General features: G+C 44.4%; 1 protein-coding gene across 4 annotated transcripts in view; it reads left to right on the top strand.

Annotated features, from left to right (window-relative positions):
• The window catches only part of PREX1 (phosphatidylinositol-3,4,5-trisphosphate dependent Rac exchange factor 1), a 270,327-nt gene that overhangs the window by 157,042 nt on the left and 91,076 nt on the right, over positions 1–22,209 (top strand). For all 4 annotated transcript variants that reach the window (XM_066623406.1, XM_066623404.1, XM_066623403.1 and 1 more), the window contains exons 8-11: positions 737–852; positions 2,152–2,301; positions 12,793–12,940; positions 21,376–21,476. In XM_066623406.1, the coding sequence (XP_066479503.1) occupies positions 737–852; positions 2,152–2,301; positions 12,793–12,940; positions 21,376–21,476 (515 nt within the window). The remainder of the gene's footprint in view (positions 1–736; positions 853–2,151; positions 2,302–12,792; positions 12,941–21,375; positions 21,477–22,209) is intronic.

Here is a 22,209-nt window from a genome sequence, read left to right as displayed (position 1 = left end):
AGAACTATTGTCCCTCGTGTCAGCCGGATTTAAAGCAAGATGTATGGTACCAGCTACTTTCCTTTATTTTAAGGTTGCATTGGTGACATTATAAATCAGTCAATTCTGGCTTTATACTGTTGAGTAAATGCTTTCAATAATAATTGCTCACTTGTGGCCGTACTAAATTAGTTTGCAAGAAGGATTGCTCATAATGGCTATATGGACACTTAAATGTATACAGATATTCTTAAAACTATGAAATATTTGTTTATTTTGAGTTTTTAATCTGTAAAGAGGAAGGGAAAAGGAAGGATTGAGGCATTCTCTAGGTAAAGCCAGGGGTGATGTTGACATCGGGGGTGATGATGATTAAATAATAAAAGTTACACATAAAATGCTTTCCTGCTACAATGCTCAAAGCTTCATACAACAAGGGTGACTTTTTGTAAAAATAATTGGCCTTTTTTAGTTCAGTTGAAAGAAATGTGCAAGTGGTTGACAAGGTTAAGTTCTACCTTTATTTTGTGACATCAGTAGGTAATGATGTCGCTGTTGAGGATTTATTGTGTATGAGGCAGATTTATTAATCATTGTTGGAACATTATAAAACAGTCTGCAATGCAACCGTAGGGGGCGGTAAGGGGGATTGTAAGTGACGGAGAAAAGGCAGTACAAGAGAGAAAATATTATATTACTGTTTAAGAACCAAACAAAAAAGGTGTACTTGTGGATCAAACAATATTTCTTCTTACAGAGTGGCTGGGAAAAAGACATCCAAGCGCACCAAGTCAATCAATGGATCCCTCTATATCTTCCGGGGCCGAATAAATACAGAAGTCATGGAAGTTGAGAATGTGGAGGATGGAACAGGTAAGGGACCAATTTCTTCTGACTGAGAGACAGCCATATTGGATTGCGATATGATAAGCACGACAGGAATCTTACAGCAGAATCCTATGCGTGCCTACTCAGAAGTTAGTTCCATTGCGTTCAATGGGGCTTACTCTCAGGAGAGTGTGTAAAGGACTGTCTATCTGAGTCTTATCTCTTGGAAGCCTCTATATAAGCCAATATAATCTGTTTGGTCTCTATAACTATTAAAAAGTTTGCTAGCTAGCATGAAACATTGTATATAACTAGATTTTTTTTTTTAAATAGGGCATTGTTTGCCACCATGATGGGTGGCATCTTTATTCCTTGCTTTCCCACAGGATAGCACACATCTGATTCTACTGTAGCATTAGCATTCAGTGCTTTTCAAGTATCATTTGGGTGTGGTAGCGGTATTGCATGTATTTGCATGTCCTTAAACTGTCATTAAAAATCATCTGTATCAGCAAGGAAGAGGAAACCTCCTAGGGTAGATCCTATGCCCCTAGTCAGCAAGTAGCTTTACTGGAGGATTGACTGGTGCATGGCAGATCAGATCCCCCACTATCACTCTCTAAAGCGGTCAAATCTTGTGGCCCTAGCCACAGCTTCTTTTATATATAGTCCTGTGACCTCTGGGTTGGCAACTGCGCAAGGGGAGAATGGTAGCATTGTGGGGGACAGGTTTAGCAAAAGGATCACAAATTGCTGATCCTGACTTAGACTGGCCCCTTTCCTAAGGAAGCAAGCTGACAGCATGCCATTGACAGTAAATCTGTACCAAATTGGCTGTTCCATAACTGCCACCAGTGGGGTCAAGACCATAAGCAAAGACTTGACCCCACTTCATTATAGTATGAAATTTATCTTTTGCCTTGATCTACAGGGCAGTGGAGGTGAGTGTAAACCTCCAGGTATGCCATTCTCTTCTTTCCTACTAAAGCATAATAAAATGCTGAACATAAATCATAGTTATGGTTTTTCAGGCATTGACTAATTTATCATTCATATCAGGGGGAGAGTATTCCGCTAGAGACACCTGCCTAGAGATGCTGATGGACACTTCACACTAAATACTACAGCTAAGGCTTCTGTTCTAGGACGCTTAATAGGAAGTAAATCTCATTGAACTCGGTGGGACGTACGTCTGAGTAAACATGCTTAGATGTTGCTGTTACTCTATTAACAATAGTGAGAGAACATTTTTTTCAGCTGTGCTTTCCAGGTGAATGCTGTTTTCATGAGGGTCCAGGGCTTGCACTCACTCTGTGCTCTGTGCTTTTTTTTTTTTTTTTACAGCAGATTACCATAGCAACGGTTACACAGTGACAAATGGCTGGAAGATTCACAACACTGCCAAAAACAAATGGTTTGTCTGTATGGCAAAGACAGCAGAAGACAAGCAGAAATGGCTGGATATGATAATCAAAGAAAGGGAGCAGAGAGAGAGTGAGTTCATGGCTCATATACAGACAGCGAATGCGGGTGTATCTATCTGAGAAAGAAACAATTACAGGGCATAAGCCTAACCAGGTCTACTCAGAAGTAAGTCCTATTTTGTTCAATGGGGCTTACTCTCAGGAAAGTGTGGTTAGGATTGCAGCCACAGTTTCATAAACTCTCATCATTTTACTTTCAAAATATACCTCCAGGCACTGAGAGTTTACGAAACTGTATTTTGAAAGTAAGGAGATAAAAACAAGGGAGAGGTTAAGCAGTCAAGATGTAGTTGTGTCATTATCATCCCTTGGAAATTTTGGTGCTCAAGCATCATCGGTATTATTATAGGAATCCCATTGCCAGTTTCTTTTGTGCTCTGAAGTACTTTAAAGTCCTTTCAAGTAAAGCATTGTCTTTCCTAAATTGATTTGCAAGGTTCTCATTTATAAATAGAAAGAAAAACAGCCTTCAGCTTTTTTACAAGGCACTGACACAGTCCATCTCCTGAGAAGAGAATCCCTGTTTTCTGGGAAACAGATGACAAATGAAACTTCCTAAGGTACAGCAAGCATTGAATCAATTTTTCCTCTATAAGGTGTCAGGAAAACCATCTGCCTTTGAAGAGGTGCATCCAAAAAAACAATCCTTTTGATTTAATTCATAACGGCAGCAAAATAGAGCCTCAATTCTATTCCTGAGGCTGCGTGTAAACAACTGTTTCCATAGGGCCAGGGTAATAAATCGGTAAGCTGAATTTGCCTCAGTTTCATCCACAATGAAAAGAAAGCCACAAACCTGTTCTTTCTAATGCCAGTCAATCCTACCAAATTATAATCAAGGTGAGGATAAAGGTAATAGCGTAGTAGTAGTAGTAGTTGACAACCTTCAGTCTCGAAAGACCGTGGTCGAAAGACCACTCTGAATGGTGGTTCTGGCACAGCGTCTAGTGTGGCCGAAAAGGCCGATTTGGGAGTGACAATCCCTTCCACACTGGGAGCAAGTGCAGTCTGTCCCTGGTCTGTCACCCTGGCTATGGGCCTTCCTTCTTTGCCTCTTAGCCTCAGACTGTTGGCCAAGTGTCTCTTCAAACTGGGAAAGGCCATGCTGCACAGCCTGCCTCCAAGCGGGCCGCTCAGAGGCCAGGGTTTCCCACCTGTTGAGGTCCACTCCTAGTATGCTTACCATTTCACTCACTAGGGTTGATATGATGGGGCTGATATGGTTGCTGTACTTGTCCTTGCTCCCCGTTGCTGGTGCAGTTATGCCAAAAACAAGTGCACCATATCCACTGGGGGAGGGGGCGGATGGATCAGGAGGCTTCTGAAGGGAAAAAGGAATTAAATCCCCTTACCTCTCTGTACGTCTCCTGCTCTGCAATGGGTCTCCTTGGACCTAAGCCAGTGATTTCACTTGTGCAAGTTGGAGGACAAAAAGGCGGCCAGGAGGCTGCAAAAAGAGGATGGTGCATACGATCTGGTATGCACCATCACAACCAGATCTACAGCCTCCCTGCCCCCCTTTCCCCCTTCCTTGCTCTGTTTCACCCCCTCCCTGCCCTCTGTACTGCTTTACCCACTCCAGCTGGTGTAGGCAGCTCTGGCAATGGACTGGGAGCACTGTGAACTTGAGTGGCCGGATTTTCAAAATTGCAAAGTGTCATGAAGTGCTGCGTTGAACAGCTGCATCCTGCATAGGATTGGGCTGTTAAGCAACTGTGAGCCAAGTGCGTACTATGTACTGCTAAGCTGAAGCCCACCATTTGCCTTATGGTGGTAAAAGTCTGTGCTTTTTCTCCCCCTAATTAAATTGCAAGATCTTACAACCTATCTAAGTACTTAACATTTCTAAACTGTTATTATATAATAATATATATAAATATAACTATATATGATATGTCTGTCTTTAATATAATGATCAGTTTTATAACTCTCTTTTTTTAATGCAGAGTACAGTACAGTGCAGGGAAACCAGTTAGCATGAAATGCAAGAACAATTTGTAATGGGTCTTGTCATGTCATGTGCGAGTAGTTGGATGCTTGCCAGAAACAATCATGAAAGTAGCTTCAGAAATGAGTCAGTCCTAGCATAAATTAAAGGCAATCGATCACTTCTAGCCCCTGAAAGAAGGAATGCCCTTACAGTCAATCAAACTGAGAGCACATTCCGTCTTTAAAGGAAACTTAAAATAATTAGAAATGAGGAGAAAGCATTGACCAAAGAAGAATGAAAGAGTATGGTGGGCTAAGTAGGCTTTTCACTTATGTTGCACTAACTTATTAAGGATTCAGGGTAATATAAAAGTAGGTAGATTCCCATAAGTTCTCCTATTGTAACAATAATATTGTATATGATGTAGATTTTAGTCTGACAAATAAGTTAGGTGAGTGTAGATTGTAGAAGAAGTATGACCTATATAGATATTTTTTAAAATGAGTAAAACATTCTACTATATAATGAACTAACTGTTTTAAAGAATCATAATAAACCAAATTAGTATTAATATTTTCAGTTAATTATTTGGCAAGTTTAAGGTGACAAGGGTTTTGACTAAGGGAACTAACAAAATTTGGAATATTTTTTAGAGGCAGCAAAGAGAAAAATAATCATGTAGCCCAATTCTGCAGCATCAAAGAGTAGCCCCATCGGGAACACTTTGGAGGTGGGAGGGGTGGCATCCTGCACTTGGTGACTCCCAGGCGATGTGCACTAGATGCTATCCCCCTGGAACCAGCTTATACCTCCTTTGTCTCCTTGGATTTGCCCAGCTAAAGAGCTGGTTCAGGTCCAAGAAGATCCACTGTGATTGTGGAGTTTATGGAGGGGTAAGGGGAAATATTTTCCCTTTCCCAAGCCTCTCGATTGACACCTCCCCCTCCCAGCATGTAACACAGCCTCTTTTTGTTCAGCTGCAATCTATGGCAGGGAAAAGGGATAGGATTGGTCTGTAAAGGTATATAAAATTTTGCTGGGTTATAACAAACAGATGGAATATTATATGGTTTATGGGCACAGGATAAGGTCACCAAACTGAATTTTTAAAATAGGATTATATTTGGAAAGTACTACAGTTGCAAGATGTGTCATGTTGCAGGAAAATTGTTTTAAAGTTATGAGTCAATGGAATGAAATACCTTAAAAGCTTTCTAAAAAAACTATAGTCCATCATGGTGGAAGTGCAGAATAGAAATAAGAAAGATTTATCATATGTGGTTGATGTGTAGATTTGCTCAACCTTATTGGTTAAGGAATGAAGAAGAGGATGATTAAAATTACAAGTTTTAATGCATTGTTAGATTCCAGTGTGGTTTTTTTTCATGATTATTTTAGCAAGAGTTGTATATGCAAAGTATTGGGGGAATGAATGAAATACTTAGTGTATAGCAGTGATTCCCAACCTGGGGTACATGTACCCCAGGGGTACTTGCCAGGACCTTTAGGGATACTTGAAAAAGAATTGAGTAATGGCGGCAAAAGGCAGGTTTGTATTAGAAAGCCTTGCGGGGCTAATACGAAGGGTACAATTTATAGAAATGAGCTACCAAGGGGTACCCAAGTGAAAAATTGTTGGGAACCCCTGGTGTAGAGTTAATAGAAAATTGGTATGAGAATGCCAACATGGCAGGCACGAACCCATCTTTTCTCCGCTGAATTGTATAGTGCCTAGTGGAATTGGACACTTTGAAAACCAATGTAAGAGCAGCCCCGCTGGATCAGGCCATAGTTCCAGCTAGTCCAGCTTCCTGTATCTCACAGTGGCCCACCAAAGACAGCAAGAGACCTGCATCCTGGTAATCTGTGCTGGACTTTTCCTCCAGAAATTTGTCCAATCCCCTTTTAAAGGCATTTAGGCCAGATGCCATCACCATCTGCACACAACCAGCAAATCTTTAAAGTTATATTTTAAAAAGTGTGTGTGTGTGGGGGGGGGGGTAAATAAGAGAAATCCACATCTCTCTTATTGGAAAGAGAGATGTGTGAGTGAAACGGAAGGTGCGGGGGGGAAGGGCATTGTGGGTACTTGGACATTGGAAAGGGAGATGTGTGAGTGAAATGGAAGGTGTGTGGGGGGGAAGGGCATTGTGGGTACCTGGACATTGGAAAGAGAGATGTGTGAGTGAAACGGAAGATGCGGGGGGGGGGGAGGGCATTGTGGGTTCCTGGAAATTGGAAAGAGTGATGTGTGAGTGAAACGGAGGATCCGGGGCGGGAGGGGGGGAAGGCAGCTCATCTAGGAGAAGGAAAACTCTGATCCCAAACCTCCACTGCCTTGTGGCTATATCCAGTTGTGGAAAAGGCTTCAGGAGTCAACCTCGAGGCAAAATCCGGAGCCGGAGTCCCTTAGGCAGTTCATGGCTGAACACAGTCGCGTTCTGGCAACTCCTGCAACGCCGCTGGAACCAACCGTATTGGCTTCTGCCTTTCCATTGAACCATTCCAGCGACGTGGAGAGGGGGGATTTGCTGCATGGGTAACAGCCTATCCTCCATACCTTCTTTACCCAGGCTTCACGCACTGGAGAGGACACTCCAACTTCGCCATACGGCGTCGGCACAACAAGGGAAGCAGTAGTTTACCGGTTATAAGTCTTCGCTTGATTGCCGTAGAGCGTGACGCCAGGGGCTGCTTCCGACGGTGGGAGAGATCATTGCATCTCATTGGGCAGCTACCGCCCGCCTTAAGCTGGGCAGTCCCCAGTCAGTAAGGTGCTGCCTCGCCACGGTCCGTTAACCTCACGGGGTGCGTGGGGTTTAGGATGAAAACCGACAAGCCGATCAACAACTCTGCACTATGCAACAGAAAACAGAAAACTCCTGCCCTAAAGCTGGGCACCTGGAATGTTAGGACAATGACACCTGGCTTCTCTGATGACCTGCAAGGAATAGACGACGCATGCAAAACAGCTGTCATCGACATGGAGCTGAGCAGACTGCAGATGGACATCGTCGCCCTTCAAGAGACGAGGCTTCCAGATTCCGGATCTGTCAAGGAGAGAAATTTCTCATTTTTTTGGCAGGGAAAACCACCAAACGAAACCAGGGAACATGGTGTTGGCTTTGCAGTCAGAAATTCCCTGCTGAAGTCCATCATCCCACCTACTGTGGGAAGTGAAAGAATTTTGTCCCTGCAGCTTCAGTCATCAGCAGGACCTGTCACTCTCATCAGTGCTTATGCACCGACTTTGTCGTCTCCAGCAAAAGCCAAAGACGAATTCTATGATGACCTGGCCATCACTATCAAGAAGATCCCCGTAAAAGAGCCATTGTTCATCCTCGGCGATTTCAATGCTAGAGTTGTTGCTGATAACAGTTTGTGGCCCACTTGCTTAGGTCAGTTCGGCATTGGGAAGATGAACGAGAATGGCCAACGCCTGCTAGAGTTTTGCTGTCATCATGGTCTCTGTGTCAGCAATACGTTCTTCAACACGAAGCCCCAACATAGAGTCTCCTGGAGACACCCAAGATCAAAGCACTGGCACCAGCTCAACCTGATTCTCACCAGACGCTCCAGCCTTCCCAGCACCAAGATCACACGCAGCTATCAGAGTGCTGCCTGTGACACTGACCACTCCCTGGTGTGCAGCAGAGTGAAACTGCAAACAAAGCGACTGTATCACATGAAAAAGGAAGGAAGACCTCGCATTGATACCAGCAAGACCCGGGATCAGAGAAAAGTGGAGGAATTTGCACGAGCGCTTGAGGAATCTCTTCCAGGCCCGGTCGATGCAAACGCATCCAACAGATGGGAACATTTCAAGAATGCCGTTTACAACACCGCCTTGTCCATATTTGGCAAGAAGACCAACAAGACGGCAGACTGGTTTGAAGCCCACTCTGAGGAGTTGACACCAGTCATTGAGGAAAAGAGCTCAAGCAGCACACAAGGCCTGTCCCAGTGAGCGCAACCTGCAGGTCCTCCGAGCTGCTCGCAGCAAAGTCCAGCAGTCTGCCAGGAGATGTGCTAACGACTACTGGCTTCAGCTCTGCTCCCAGATACAGGTAGCAGCTGACACAGGAAACATCAAAGGGATGTATGACGGTATCAAGCAGGCCCTAGGTCCAATACAGAAGAGAATTGCCCCTCTGAAGTCTGCCACAGACGAGGTCATCCAGGATCGGGCGCAGCAGATGGAACGCTGGGTGCAGCACTACTCTGAGCTATATTCCAGAGAAAATGTAGTCACCGAAGAAGCGCTGAACAACATTGAGTGCCTGCCTTTGCTGGAGGAGCTTGCTTAGAAGCTAGCTCCTCCTCTTCTAGGGTTGCTTCTAGAACCCTAGAAGAACTTCATGTGGCCCTGGACTCCCTTGCCTTTGGCAAGGCACCTGGAAAAGACAGCATCCCTGCTGAAGTCCTAAAGTGCTGCAAAGAGATCATCGCTACTGAGCTGCATGAAATCCTCTGTCTCTGCTGGAGAGAAGGTGAAGTACCTCAAGACATGAGGGATGCAAACATCATCACGTTGTACAAGAACAAAGGTGACAGGGGTGACTGCAACAACTACCGTGGCATCTCTCTCCTTAGCGTTGTAGGAAAGTTGTTTGCCCGAGTTGCACTAAAGAGGCTCCAGGTACTTGCAGAGAGCGTTTATCCAGAATCACAGTGCGGATTCTGAGCCAGCAGGTCTACCACTGATATGGTATTCTCCCTTAGACAACTGAAGGAGAAATGCAGGGAACGACAGCCACTCTTTATAGCCTTCATAGATCTCACGAAGGCTTTCGACCTGGTCAGCAGGGACGGCCTCTTCAAGATTCTCCCCAAGATTGGATGTCCACCCAGGCTCCTCAGCATCATCAGATCCTTCCACAAGGACATGAAGGGCACTGTTTTCTTCGATGGCTCCACATCAGACCCCTTTGACATCCGAAGCGGCGTGAAGCAGGGCTGTGTTCTTGCACCAACCTTGTTTGGGATTTTCTTCGCTGTCCTGCTGAAGCAGGCCTTTGGAACTGCAACAGAAGGCTATCTCCGGACCAGATCAGATGGAAAGCTCTTCAACCTCTCCAGACTGAGAGCAAAGTCCAAAGTCCAGCTGAAATGTCTTCGTGACTTCCTCTTTGCCGACGATGCAGCTGTCACTACCCGCTCTGCCAAAGATCTCCAGTGGCTCATGGATCGTTTTAGCAAGGCCTGCCAAGATTTTGGACTGACGATCAGCCTAAAGAAAACACAGGTCATGGTTCAGGATGTGGACTCACCTCCCCGCATTACAATCTCTGCGCATGAGCTGGAGGTTGTCCATGACTTTGTGTACCTTGGCTCAATGATCTCCGACACTCTTTCTCTCAATACTGAGCTAAACAAACGCATCGGTAAAGCAGCTACCACGTTTTCCAGACTCACAAAGACAGTCTGGTCCAACAAGAAGCTGACGGAACATACCAAGATCCAGGTCTACAGAGCTTGCGTCCTGAGTACACTTCTGTACTGCAGCGAGTCATGGACTCTTCACTCACAACAGGAGAGGAAACTGAACGCTTTCCACATGTGCTGCCTCCGGTGCATTCTCGGCATCACCTGGCAGGACAAAGTTCCTAACAACACAGTCCTGGAACGTGCTGGAATCCCTAGCATGTACGCACTGCTGAAACAGAGACGCCTGCGTTGGCTCGGTCATGTTGTGAGAATGGATGATGGCCGGATCCCAAAGGATCTCCTCTATGGAGAACTCGTGCAAGGAAAGCGCCCTACAGGTAGACCACAGCTGCGATACAAGGACATCTGCAAGGGGGATCTGAAGGCTTTAGGCGTGGACCTCAACAAGTGGGAAACCCTGGCCTCTGAGCAGCCCGCTTGGAGGCAGGCTGTGCAGCATGGCCTTTCCCAGTTTGAAGAGACACTTGGCCAACAGTCTGAGGCCAAGAGGCAAAGAAGGAAGGCCCATAGCCAGGGAGACAGACCAGGGACAGACTGCACTTGCTCCTGGTGTGGAAGGGATTGTCACTCCTGGATTGGCCTTTTCAGCCACACTAGACGCTGTGCCAGAACCACTTTTCAGAGCGCGATACCATAGTCTTTCGAGACTGAAGGTTGCCAATACCGGGGGGGGGGGGGGGGGAGAGCAGCACAGCCCTGTCTTCACAACAACAGAAAAACTATCTCAGAAGCTCTTCAGGGCCTTAGGCAGAGGCTGTTCTCAGTTTTGCTATCTTAGATAATGAAAGGGAGGTGCCCGGATTGACATGGGACCTTCTGCATGCAAAACATGTTCCCTGCCACCATGTTAGGAGGATTCACTTGGTTACCTAGAAACAATTTTTACTCATCATAGATGACTAGCCTAGTAGTTTTTAGGTAGATATTCAAGATCTTATTGGAGCACTGCTCCATCTGGCTTTGATCACTTCCAGGATTATACCATTGTTAGTGCTGGGATGCAAGAGCTTTGCTTCATCCTTGAGTGAACTGAGAAAGGGATGCATTGCAATCCTTTGCTTACTTCAGAGCTTGGGGAATTTGATGATGTAGCAGCAAACTGAAATGTGTTGTATTACTCAGGCTGCTTTCTGTCGCAAGCTGACTTTGCAAATTACCTTTGGCAGAACTTGTCAGCAAGTACATTTGATTAACACTGTGGTATGGGGGAAGATGGCAGTCAGCCAGGATGTTTGCCCTGCCAGATCTTTTCACCAGACATCAGATCATGAGAACAAATGTGGGTTCTGCAGAACAAAACATTACATATTCTTATTTCTTCAGCTACAGCATCAAACATCTGAAATCTGTGCTTCAGACTGAGCCTTAGCTTGGTGAGGATTCTAGAGATGTAGTTTCATTTTATCTAAATGCTCCTGTACTTAAAGAACATGTTGGGTTCCAGGGTTCTGTTTGTAAGTTTTGCTTGTAAGTACAGTAACACCCCAATCTCTGTTGCTGTAGCTGTCGGTTTCACTCTGGTTGTCAGATTCACTGGGAATGCTGTAAATGCTATCAGTTTCATGTCCAACTTTGTCAGATTCGTGCTGGCTGCTGTCAGTGCTTTAAGTTTTATTCCAGCTATCAGATTCTGGAGCTGTCAGTTTCTAGTGTGGCTCAGAATACTTGGAAACAGCTTCTGTATTCAGCAGCATCAGCTGCAAACCAGAAGTTGGAGCTGAAAGTGTTCATTTGTATGGTGAACATTCATAAGTACAGGAGCTTAGAGATGTAGCAAAGTTCTTTCAGATCTGGCTTGGAAACTAATACTTGGAGCTTGAAAAAGGAGGGGTGAACTTCCAAAGCTTCCAAGGTTTGCTTTTCAAGTTTGAGCTAAAATAAAAGGCCTCCTTGTGAACCATCCCTACTCCTCAAAGTGCTCTATACTTGCTCCTCTGGCAGCAGGGGCAGGAAGCAGTGTTGGTGGTGGGGATTTACATCTTTAGTGGCTTCAACTCCTTCATCAGTACTTCACCTGTCCCTAGAGTGAGTCATGGCATATGAACCCCTTACTTTGAAAACTAAGGGCTATTTGATATTATCTTCTGTCTCATTGGGGAGCCACTCCGATGTGGATTCTCCATATCATGGTATCACCTAGTGTGGCTTACTGTGTGCATCCTCCTGATAGATTGCAGAGTTTCCATGTTATCATATGGATATTCAGCACAAGCAAAAAATCTTTCCATGTGTTCAAAAGAATCCATGTGAAAAATCATATATGTTCCTGTTGGATCATGGGTAGTCGTCTGGCAGAAGTTGTTCACAGGCCACAGAAATACATGGTGGCAGGTTGCACTTTACTCACTGTTTCACTACACAGACAGTGAGAGACTAAATGCTAACACTAGAGTGGATTTGGGAGTATGATGAATATCTCTGGTCGTCTTTTGTGTGTTGTCAGGAATGGAACTAAACCAGTAATGACCACGGAAAGCAAAAGAAAAACGCTTCAGTCTTTATCCATGTTGTAATCAACCAATGAGAGTCCACTCCTTTCGTAGGCATCTCCACTTGTGTCTGTATCAAAATTGTGAGCCCCACAGGGAGGGACCTGCTTTCCCTTAAAAGCATCATGCACCCTGATGGTGCTATAACAACAATAAATATAGCCGCCTTGAGTGTCCTCATTGGATAGAAAGGCGGGATACAAATCTCTAAAATAAATAAAATAAACAACTGCTGTTGTCTTTGGTGCACTAGGTGCAATCCCCAAGACCCTTAAGAAATATCTGGCCAATGTAAGCATTGACAAGAGGACAACTGAAATGAGCCACACCTCTAAGAACATAAAACATTATACAGTGATATCTCACCATTTCTTAAGCTCTTGGGTATAGTTTGAACTAGTGAGCCCCCAGATATCTCAGTCCGAACAACTGATGGACAGTGACACCACTGATGATAATATTTCCATGCAAAACTGGAGGACAGTTTTTCCTTTCATGTTCATCAAATTAGTCATTCCTAGAAAAATAAAATCATCCTATGCATCTGGCTTGCCCCCCCCCCCCCGCCTTTGGGGCAGGTTCTTTTTGTTTGATCAGGGGAGAATTTACTGTAAACTCCATTTTTGTTTTCCAGGTTTGAAGTTAGGCATGGAGCGGGACGCCTATGTCATGATTGCTGAAAAAGGGGAGAAACTGTATCACATGATGATGAACAAGAAAGTGAACCTTATCAAAGACAGGAGGAGAAAATTAAGCACTGTTCCCAAGTGCTTTCTTGGCAAGTAAGTGGCATTTGGACTGAAAAGGCCCTTTCATTCCAATTAACGGAAAGGGCTGTGGGTTTTCTGTGGATGGTATTGTGAAGCCAAATCAGATGTGCTTTGATGGGACTTAATTGGAAAGGTCTTTAACCTCCATTACAATTAGTTTATTAAAATTAATCATTCATTCCTATTTAATGCCCTTGGTCTATGCAATGGCAGCAAATTCCAAAGCAGGGAGGGTGGATGATCATTCCAGATCTACAGGAAGAGTGAGGAAGTATTTTGTGCACAATGAATGCTTGAGTTACAAGTTGAAAATATTTTGACAATGTGCCTGCCTGTCTTGCCATGTCTCTTACTTTTTGCTTAAAAAGATACTTCTCTAAATACTCTTTAGAGTTGCTTAGAACTGCTCTGGCTTCAGGATCAAATCCAATTGCATATATCAAACAGGGTGACTCCTGTCCTTGGTAGGACAAAGGGTTTTTCCCAGTTAGGAAGTGAATTTTTTGCCTTAGTAGTCATGAGAGATTGCAGTAGATTTCCCCTTATCTGGACATCTGAAATTCAGAATATTCCAAAATCCTGACGTTTTTGCCCGAGACTTAAAAGAAAAATTTCTGTAGTGTGAATACTTGAAGGTTTTGATCTAGTTTCCACATACACTGCAGGTGTATATGCATACACTGCAGGTACAGGCTGTAAGTTCTATTCTCTGGTCTGTGGTGTGTACCTGTACAGATGAAAAATGTCAAAGAGGCCAGCAGACACCTGTTTGGGTAACAGTGAGAAGAGCAAGAGGAAGCATTTCTCATTATATTTCTGTAATTATTCCAAAATTCAGACAAATTCAAAATCCAGACACATTCCCGTCACAAGTAGTCTGGATAAGGGATACTCAACAGTATTATAGGCATTAGACCTTACAAAGTGAATTTTAAGAGTGCAGGGATTCCCCCCAGAAAGATGTGCAGTACGGAAGGAGAACAGAATGCAGATGTCCAATAAAAAAGGTTTCAACCTCTTCATAAATGACCTGGAGACAGGGTTGAGCAGTGAGGTGGCAAAGTTTGCAGACGACACCAAACTTTTCCGAGTGGTGAAGACCAGAAGTGATTGTGAGGGGCTCCAGAAGGATCTCTCCAAACTGGCAGAATGGGCAGCAAAATGGCAGATGCGCTTCAGTGTCAGTAAGTGTAAGGTCATGCACATTGGGGCAAAAAATCAAAACTTTAGATATAGGCTGATGGGTTCTGAGCTGTCTGTGACAGATCAGGAGAGAGATCTTGGGGTGGTGGTGGACAGGTCGATGAAAGTGTCGACCCAATGTGCGGCGGCAGTGAAGAAGGCCAATTCTATGCTTGGGATCATTAGGAAGGGTATTGAGAACAAAACGGCTAGTATTATAATGCTGTTGTACAAATCGATGGTAAGGCCACACCTGGAGTATTGTGTCCAGTTCTGGTCGCCGCATCTCAAAAAAGACATAGTGGAAATGGAAAAGGTGCAAAAGAGAGCAACTAAGATGATTACGGGGCTGGGGCACCTTCCTTACGAGGAAAGGCTACGGCGTTTGGGCCTCTTCAGCCTAGAAAAGAGATGCCTGAGGGGGGACATGATTGAGACATACAAAATTATGCAGGGGATGGACAGAGTGGATAGGGAGATGCTCTTTACACTCTCACATAATACCAGAACCAGGGGACATCCACTAAAATTTAGTGTTGGGAGAGTTAGAACAGACAAGAGAAAATATTTCTTTACTCAGCCTGTGGTTGGTCTGTGGAACTCCTTGCCACAGGATGTGGTGACGGTATCTGGCCTGGACACCTTTAAAAGGGGATTGGACAAGTTTCTGGAGGAAAAATCCATTACGGGGTACAAGCCATGATGTATATGTGCAACCTCCTGATTTTAGAAATGGGCTATGTTAGAATGCCAGATGCAAGGGAGGGCACCAGGATGAGGTCTTTTGTTATCTGATGTGCTCCCTGGGGCATTTGGTGGGCCACTGTGAGATACAGGAAGCTGGATGAGATGGGCCTATGGCCTGATCCAGTGGGACTGTTCTTATGTTCTTATGTTCCCCATACCTGCAGTCCCAGGGCCACCATGGAAAAAAGTTCTTTTTGGCAGGGAAGGGTGCAGCAAGCTCCCTGAAGCCGCTTATTCCCTGGCCAATGGATGGAACCATGCTACTATCACCCTTTCCAGCTTGTTACTTCTAGGAGAGAGGAGATACAGCCTCCCTTTGGTCCAAGTTCCTCTGGCCAGTGGCAGAGACCAGAATGTCATTCCTCTTGCTTCTCTGTCCCTGGGCATTCCATGTCAGTGCTTCTTCTTTAAATCGTATTTCTTTGCATGGTTTAAATATTTCGCTTTTCATGCTGCTCATGATTATCAGGCCGGCATGGCAACTGCCACACCAAAAAAATCCATATGCAACTGCCCTGACCATTTTTACAAAGCCCCTCAATCTTGACCTGAAGCTTTTCTCTTTCACATCCTCACTCCAGCTGCATATCTAGAGGTATCAGCAAGCTTTAATCTTACCCTGTAGCAAACTTGCTATTTCTGTCATATCTCCTAATCCCTCTAGGAATGGGAGAAAAAGAAGAAATATCTTTGTGGGTTGCTAAATATAGCAACTTGGCTGCTATTCTAGTCCTGACCACCCAGCAGAGCTAGGTCAATACACTTCAATCAGCCCAACCAGTGCTCTATTGCAAACCTGTCATTTCCAATCTGGTCTTCCCTCGAACAATTCCATCCCCACCCTCAACCCCCAAACGTAACTTTCATATTTTCTTTTGTACTGAACTCAGAATACCAGAGAAAACTTCTTGTCCTGCAGTATGCAAACGTGCTTTTAGATTTTGCTTGACAGTTCTATAATCTGCCATTGGCAGATTTTGACCCCAGACATGTTTGCTCATTTTATGAAGACCTCCCCTGGTTCTTTCCTGACCTTACATCTTGGATCACTAAAAGTTATTTCTAAGGTTATGTTTTTTGTTTATGCAGTAACCTCTCAAGGGGATCCTGTTAGCACTTCATCATCACTGCGGTGTCAGTGAACTATTCTTTCAAGTCTTTCAGTTTTTTACCAGTCTTCCTAAACAATTCCAAGTTCTTGGGTACTACAGTACTATCTGCAATATTCTAGATATCCTTTTCTGCTAACACAGTGGCTTCAGAAAGGGAGCTTGTGAACATGCTCAGAAAAATTGCATTGGAATGTATATGTCACGATGCAGGGGCTAAATCTGGGCATCCCTGCACTGTACGCAAATGTCCTTTGTGATGAGCAGTTGGGAATATAGGTTGGAGTACTCCCCCTTGCAGTGAAGGGTTTCTCAGATAACTCACCCAAGGAGCCTATTGGCTCTCTTCCACAGGAATGGCTGTAATCATGGCTTCCTGTTCAGGATAAAACGTGGTCTGGACAATTTCTCTTGGTTTGTTCTCTGGTTCTGACCCCTGGCTTAATCCCTTGGCTTTCAGTCATGGCAAGACTCTACCATTTTCTAGATTCTTTACTCCTGGGTCCCACTAACTGGCTGCGTATAGCTCAGCTTTATTATCAGTGTAGCATTTTGGAGCAACAGTCTTATGAACAATTACACATTCTTCTCAGGTCAGTTCCAGAACCTTCCCCAGAACAATTACATGTGTAATTCTTCCATTCATATCTGCTCATGGAATGATTGATGAGGTTGTGTTGGATCAGATGCACCTTAAGCGTTTTGCCTGATCTTCTGTTTTTAACTGTGCTGATATGATCAAAATATCAGAATTCTTCGGTGTTTGTTTCAACCAGTATTTCAACACACTTTTTTCCTGCATTAAGACTGGAACTGCTTCACTCACACTCTAAAAGTAAATGTTTCTGATGTAAAGGAGAAAGAATGATTTATGTTCCGAAGAGTCATGTGCTGCAATGGGTATTACTGTTTTGGGGTTGCCTCTTGACTAGAAAGAGACAAACCCAAAATAATAACTCATGCAGAGTTGCAATGGGCAGCCTCTTCTGAAGTGGTAATTCTGCTGTATCTCTGCATCTGTAGTAACTGAATATTTCACTGATATCCTAAGCATAGATGCAACAAAATTACTTACTGACAGAACCTGTTTGGAAAGAGGCAAAGCAGCAGTAAATTATTCAGAGACACGCTGGGCTCAAGCCTAAAATTATAAATGCCTGCTAAGTCATGATGGCTACATTCTACCTTCAGGTTCAGAGCTAGCAGTTACAGGAGTTGAGTGCAGAGTAAGTGCAAAGGAGAGCTGTTAGCTTCATTGTCTCCTTGTGGGTTTCTCAGAGGCATCTGGTTGGCTGCACAACTGTGCTGAACAAGATGCTGGGTTAGATGGGTCTTTAGTGTGATCCAGCACAACTCTTATTTACTTCTCACAGCACACTCTCTCATGGCACATGGCTTGAAAATTACTGGTTGAAACAATGACCTTGTTGCTAGATATTTGGGCTGCACCACTTCAGATTGTAAGGGGAAGCTCATATAATTTAATGATTTTCCATACCAAAAAAAATCCTCCACTTAGGAAGGGGAGAAAGATTCTAGGTTAGCTTTAGCTTTTTATCTGACATGCTAATTTTTTATGTGGAGGGATTTCTGTGTATGGGAAAGCATTCCATCATCTGAGCCATGAAGTGGAACAACCCAAACACAGGTTGCCACCATAGTGAAAACCAGAAATCAGTCACAAAGGTTTCTGAGAATACTACTCTGTGCATACATTAATCATTGCAGTTTCATTAAAGATCATGCAAGAGGGATCTGAAGGCCTTAGGAATGGACCTCAACAAGCGGGAAACCCTGGCCTCTGAGTGGCCCGCTGGGAGGCAGGCTGTGCAGCATGGCCTTTCCCAGTTTGAAGAGACACTTGGCCAACAGACTGAGGCAAAGAGGCAAAGAAGGAAGGCCCATAGCCAGGTAGACAGACCAGAGACAGACTGCACTTGCTCCCAGTGTGGAAGGGATTGTCACTCCCAAATTGGCCTTTTCAGCCACACTAGACGCTGTTCCAGAACCACCTTTCAGAGCACGATACCATAGTCTTTCGAGACTGAAGGTTGCCAACTACACACACACTACATGAAGACAGCACCAGATATTTAGCGCTTAGGAAAAAATGGAACCACCTGAATGAATGAATGAATGAATGAACGAACGAACGAACGAACGAACACACACACACACACACACACACACACACACACACAAATATACAAATAAATATACAAATATAGATAGATATATGGTCATCCTTGCAAAGAATGTAGGTCTGAGTAAACTTTACAGGTGCAGATAATACATTTGTAAAGTAATGTTGCAGAGTACCATTTACATACCACAACTTTTTACTATGTGAACAGCATTTTGTGCTTCAGAATGACAATTTCGGGACATGAACACTGTGATATACACAAACTTAGACTAGTATTTGGGGGCGAGAGAAGTGGTAAGCAGAAATGGAAAGAAGAGGGATCTGTACTACCCTGCCACCTCTCCTTTGCCTTAAATAGGGATGAGCACTTACGTGGTTCCAAGTTGGGAAGAGAACTGACTCCTCCTCTGCTCTTTTTCTGTTCCCTTTAAAGGTAGCTCTTAAAACCCAAGCAGGGGAGATATATAATCACTGATCATTTTAATTAAAAATTTGATTTCGTGGATCCAGCAGTTTTTTTGAATGCAGATGTTTTGTAAGTTCTGGTCAATTACACTGGTCTAAAGGTGCAGAAACCAGCTGGAAACCCTTCATTGGTCATCCCCTGCAACAAACTGAAACCCAATGTTTTGTTCGTACCTTTCATGCTTATGAAAATGGCTTATCCCGTGGCTTAGATAAGTGAGCCCTTTATAAACGGAAAATATGACATTCAGGACTCTGTCGTTGAAAGCTGGCTTTGATAAGCAACAAACTTAGAGAAACTGAAATAGTTAAAACCCTTTTTTAATTGAACACAGACTTCGTTTGCATTGCTCTGCTTTCAGAAACCCTTTTCTTGCATTGTCTGGATTTTTCAGTTTTGGAATAATCCCTCCTAAAGTTGGCAGGTAGCCGAGTCTCCTTAGGGCACTGACACTCTGCCATCCATCAAGTGTAGCAGCTCTCTCTCTCTCTCTCTCTCATTCATGGCTGAGTACAGTCACATTCTGTCCAGGCTTGAGCTCTGCTGCCTGTATCACAATACTGCATTGCAATTGTTCGTTCACATTCAGAGTATAACTATACCTTATGATAAGACTACTACCCAAAATGGAAACTTCATATTATCTTTCTCCCGGTGGTGTAGCTGGAGGGGGGTGAAGCACCCAGCCTGGAGGGGAGCCTCAGCATGGCGGGCAAGCGGCCCCGCCCTTCGGTGCCATTCCTGGTGGGGGGGGCAAAATGGAGCCCTACAGAGCCGTACAGAGCTCCGTTTCCCCCCCGCCAGGAATGGCACTGAAGGGAGGGGCCGCTTGCCCGCCACGCTGAGGCTCCCCGCCAGGCTGGGTGCTCTGCTCCCCTCCAGCTACACCACCACTTTCCCCCCAGTTCCTCTCTGAAAGTTTGCCCCTGTTCTATATCACTTCTGGGTAAATGGGGGTGTTTTCATCAGCAACTCCACTGTTGGAATTGGACCATTGTTACTTTACACACAGAAGGAACTGAGATATTGAATCCCATCCAGTTGTGTGGCAGAGTGGAGACTTGAATCCTTTCTCTAAACTTGGCACGTTATTTGCCAGACCCCACAAAAGAGAACCAAGGAAGGGTTAAAGTTGAGGAGATGCAATAGCCATCTGCATGGAAACTCCTTTCTGTCAGCAGAAAGAAGAGTTAAGGATCCATCATGACAATTCAAAGCAACCTGAGCCTGCTCTGATTTCTTGCTTGGCTGCATGGCTGACAGAGGAAATCCTGGTGTGTGCTCAGGGACTGTTGTGTGTTGTAAAAAAAAAAAAAAAAAGATTTGGATGCTGATTGTGCAGTGTCATACCTGTAGATTGTAGGCTCCTTAATCTGAGGACGCTTTCAGCACTTTGGTTTATGTACTCAGGAGCAAGGTAGACCATGAAAGCATCCCGTGAAGGTTTGATATTTTTCTACAGAATGATGAGAATGATTATTCATTTAAAAAAATTTGAAGATTTTTTTTCTTCTGTGCTCATGTTGATGTGATGATCTTATCTTTTGCTGTTACATTATGTAACATCCATCTTCATGTTTTACCTGCTGTGGTACACATTTTATATTGGATACTGGACACATGAGCATCTTAGGAACTGGCTTTGTATCCTGAGATGCTCATGTGTGAACAGAAGGCAGGGACCTTCCCTCCCCAATCTCTACTGATTTCCCCTTCTTGGTGCAGTCCCTTAAAAAAAGACACAGGGTGCAATCCTGACACGGGTTTGGGCCGGCGCAAGTTCCCAGGGAGAATGGAGTGGCTTCAAGCCGCTCCACTTTCCTCAGACTTGTGGCACAAGTCTGAGGAGACCCATAGGGGCCAGTAGTCCTTACCCAGAGGTAAGGGAAAATGTTTCCCCTTCCCTCTGGCTGAGCTGCTTCTGGCCACTATCCTGCGCTGGATACAGCACACGCCTCCTGGCTTGCCTGTTCCAGCGCAGGATAGGATTGCGCCCTCAGTGACTTGAATCCTAACTTTTCATTCTATTTCCTTCATGGGGTGGGGCTTTTTTTACCTTCCCCTCCTTTAGCACCCTTTTGTTCCCTGCTTGAAAATCTGTTCCTAAAAAAAGTTGGGGACCCCTCTTGAGCAGATGTCATATGCCACTCTGTTTCAGAGTTTTCCTCAACCTCAGGATAATATGCGGGGGGGGGGGGGGAGTGTGTTCACAGGGGACTGAATTGGGAAGGGATAGGTGAAGAAGACCCTTTCTATAAATAGAAGAACAGTTAAGATTCTAGTCACTTTCTTATTGTGCTTTTTATATAGTTTTAGGATTTGATTGCACTTTATAAATTCTTGCTGTTAGCTACCTTGAAAGTTTGTACTGAAAGATAGAATACAATTGCTTCTAAATAAATAATAAAGAAGGAACTCACTGCACAGTATGAAAAAAAATCTCTCTAGGTAATTTCTGTTCTTAAAGGAGACATTTTTGCAGTTATGTGGCAGACTAGTCCTCATCCTCTCCCATTTTAGGGGGGGATTGCTTATGTGGCAGACTAGTCCTCTCCCATTTTGGGGGCGGGGGTGCTTATGTGGCAGGCTAGTCCTCACCCTCTCCCATTTTGGTGGGGTACTTATGTGGCAGACTAGTCCTCACCCTACCCCATTTTGCGGAGGGGTGCTTATGTGGAAATGTGTTGTTTTGCATAGAGGAAGGAAAGGCACCTCAGTTCACTTTTTGCATGTTTGCCTGCTTGCCCAAAAGCAGCAGGAAGCTAACTGCTTTTCTTCCTCTGCTTCTTTTCTACAGTGAGTTTGTCTCTTGGCTCATTGAAATCGGGGAGATAAGCAAACCAGAGGAAGGGGTCAACCTGGGACAAGCTCTGTTGGAGAATGGCATCATTCATCATGGTGAGTTCTTCAAATCGTCGCAAAAGATTGTATCAGGTGTAGTAGCGTACTGGAGGCAATCCTCTGCATCCTCTGATCAAATGTCTTCTTCAAGCAGTTCCTTCAGAACCCTAATATCAGAGCCTTTATTTTATAGTTGGTGGAGTTTAGCTGTTACTGGTATCAGTTGGAATTTAACTCTTGCTGAAGCCAACACTTTGTGACTTGGTATCCATCTTAAAAACCTCCCAGGGATATGTTAATGAATTGGGGAACTTCTTTTTCTTACAGTTGCATGCATGAAAACTGCAAGTGATGTTTAAAGGCCCTCCAGAGGCATTGAAGGACTTCTGTGGACCAGGAAGGCTGTGCACGGCCTCTTGGGCCCTCAGAAGGCCTCTGGGGGTGGCAGTGGGTGCAGGGGGATGGCATCTCCAGGTGGCGTGGGCAGCAACAACAACAACAACAGTATTTATATACTGCTTTTCAACAAAAAGTTCACAAAGCGGTTTACAGAGAAAATCAAATGACTAATGGCTCCCTGTCCCAAAAGGGCTCACAATCTAAAAAGATGCAAAAGAATACCAGCAGACAGCCACTAGAAAGACACTGCTGGGGTGAGATAGGCCAGTTACTCTCCCCCTGCTAAATAAAAGAGGAGCACCCACTTGAAAAAGTGCCTCTTAACCAGTTAGCAGGTGTCGACGTGTGCCTGGATGTGTGCCTCTGGGTTCCACAATGGCCAGGTACACCA

This window comes from Tiliqua scincoides, chromosome 4 (genome assembly GCF_035046505.1).
Source record: "Tiliqua scincoides isolate rTilSci1 chromosome 4, rTilSci1.hap2, whole genome shotgun sequence".
NCBI classification, from domain to species: domain Eukaryota; kingdom Metazoa; phylum Chordata; class Lepidosauria; order Squamata; family Scincidae; genus Tiliqua; species Tiliqua scincoides.
Note: the sequence above shows the minus strand (reverse complement) of the source record. Positions and strands in the feature narration are given on the sequence as shown.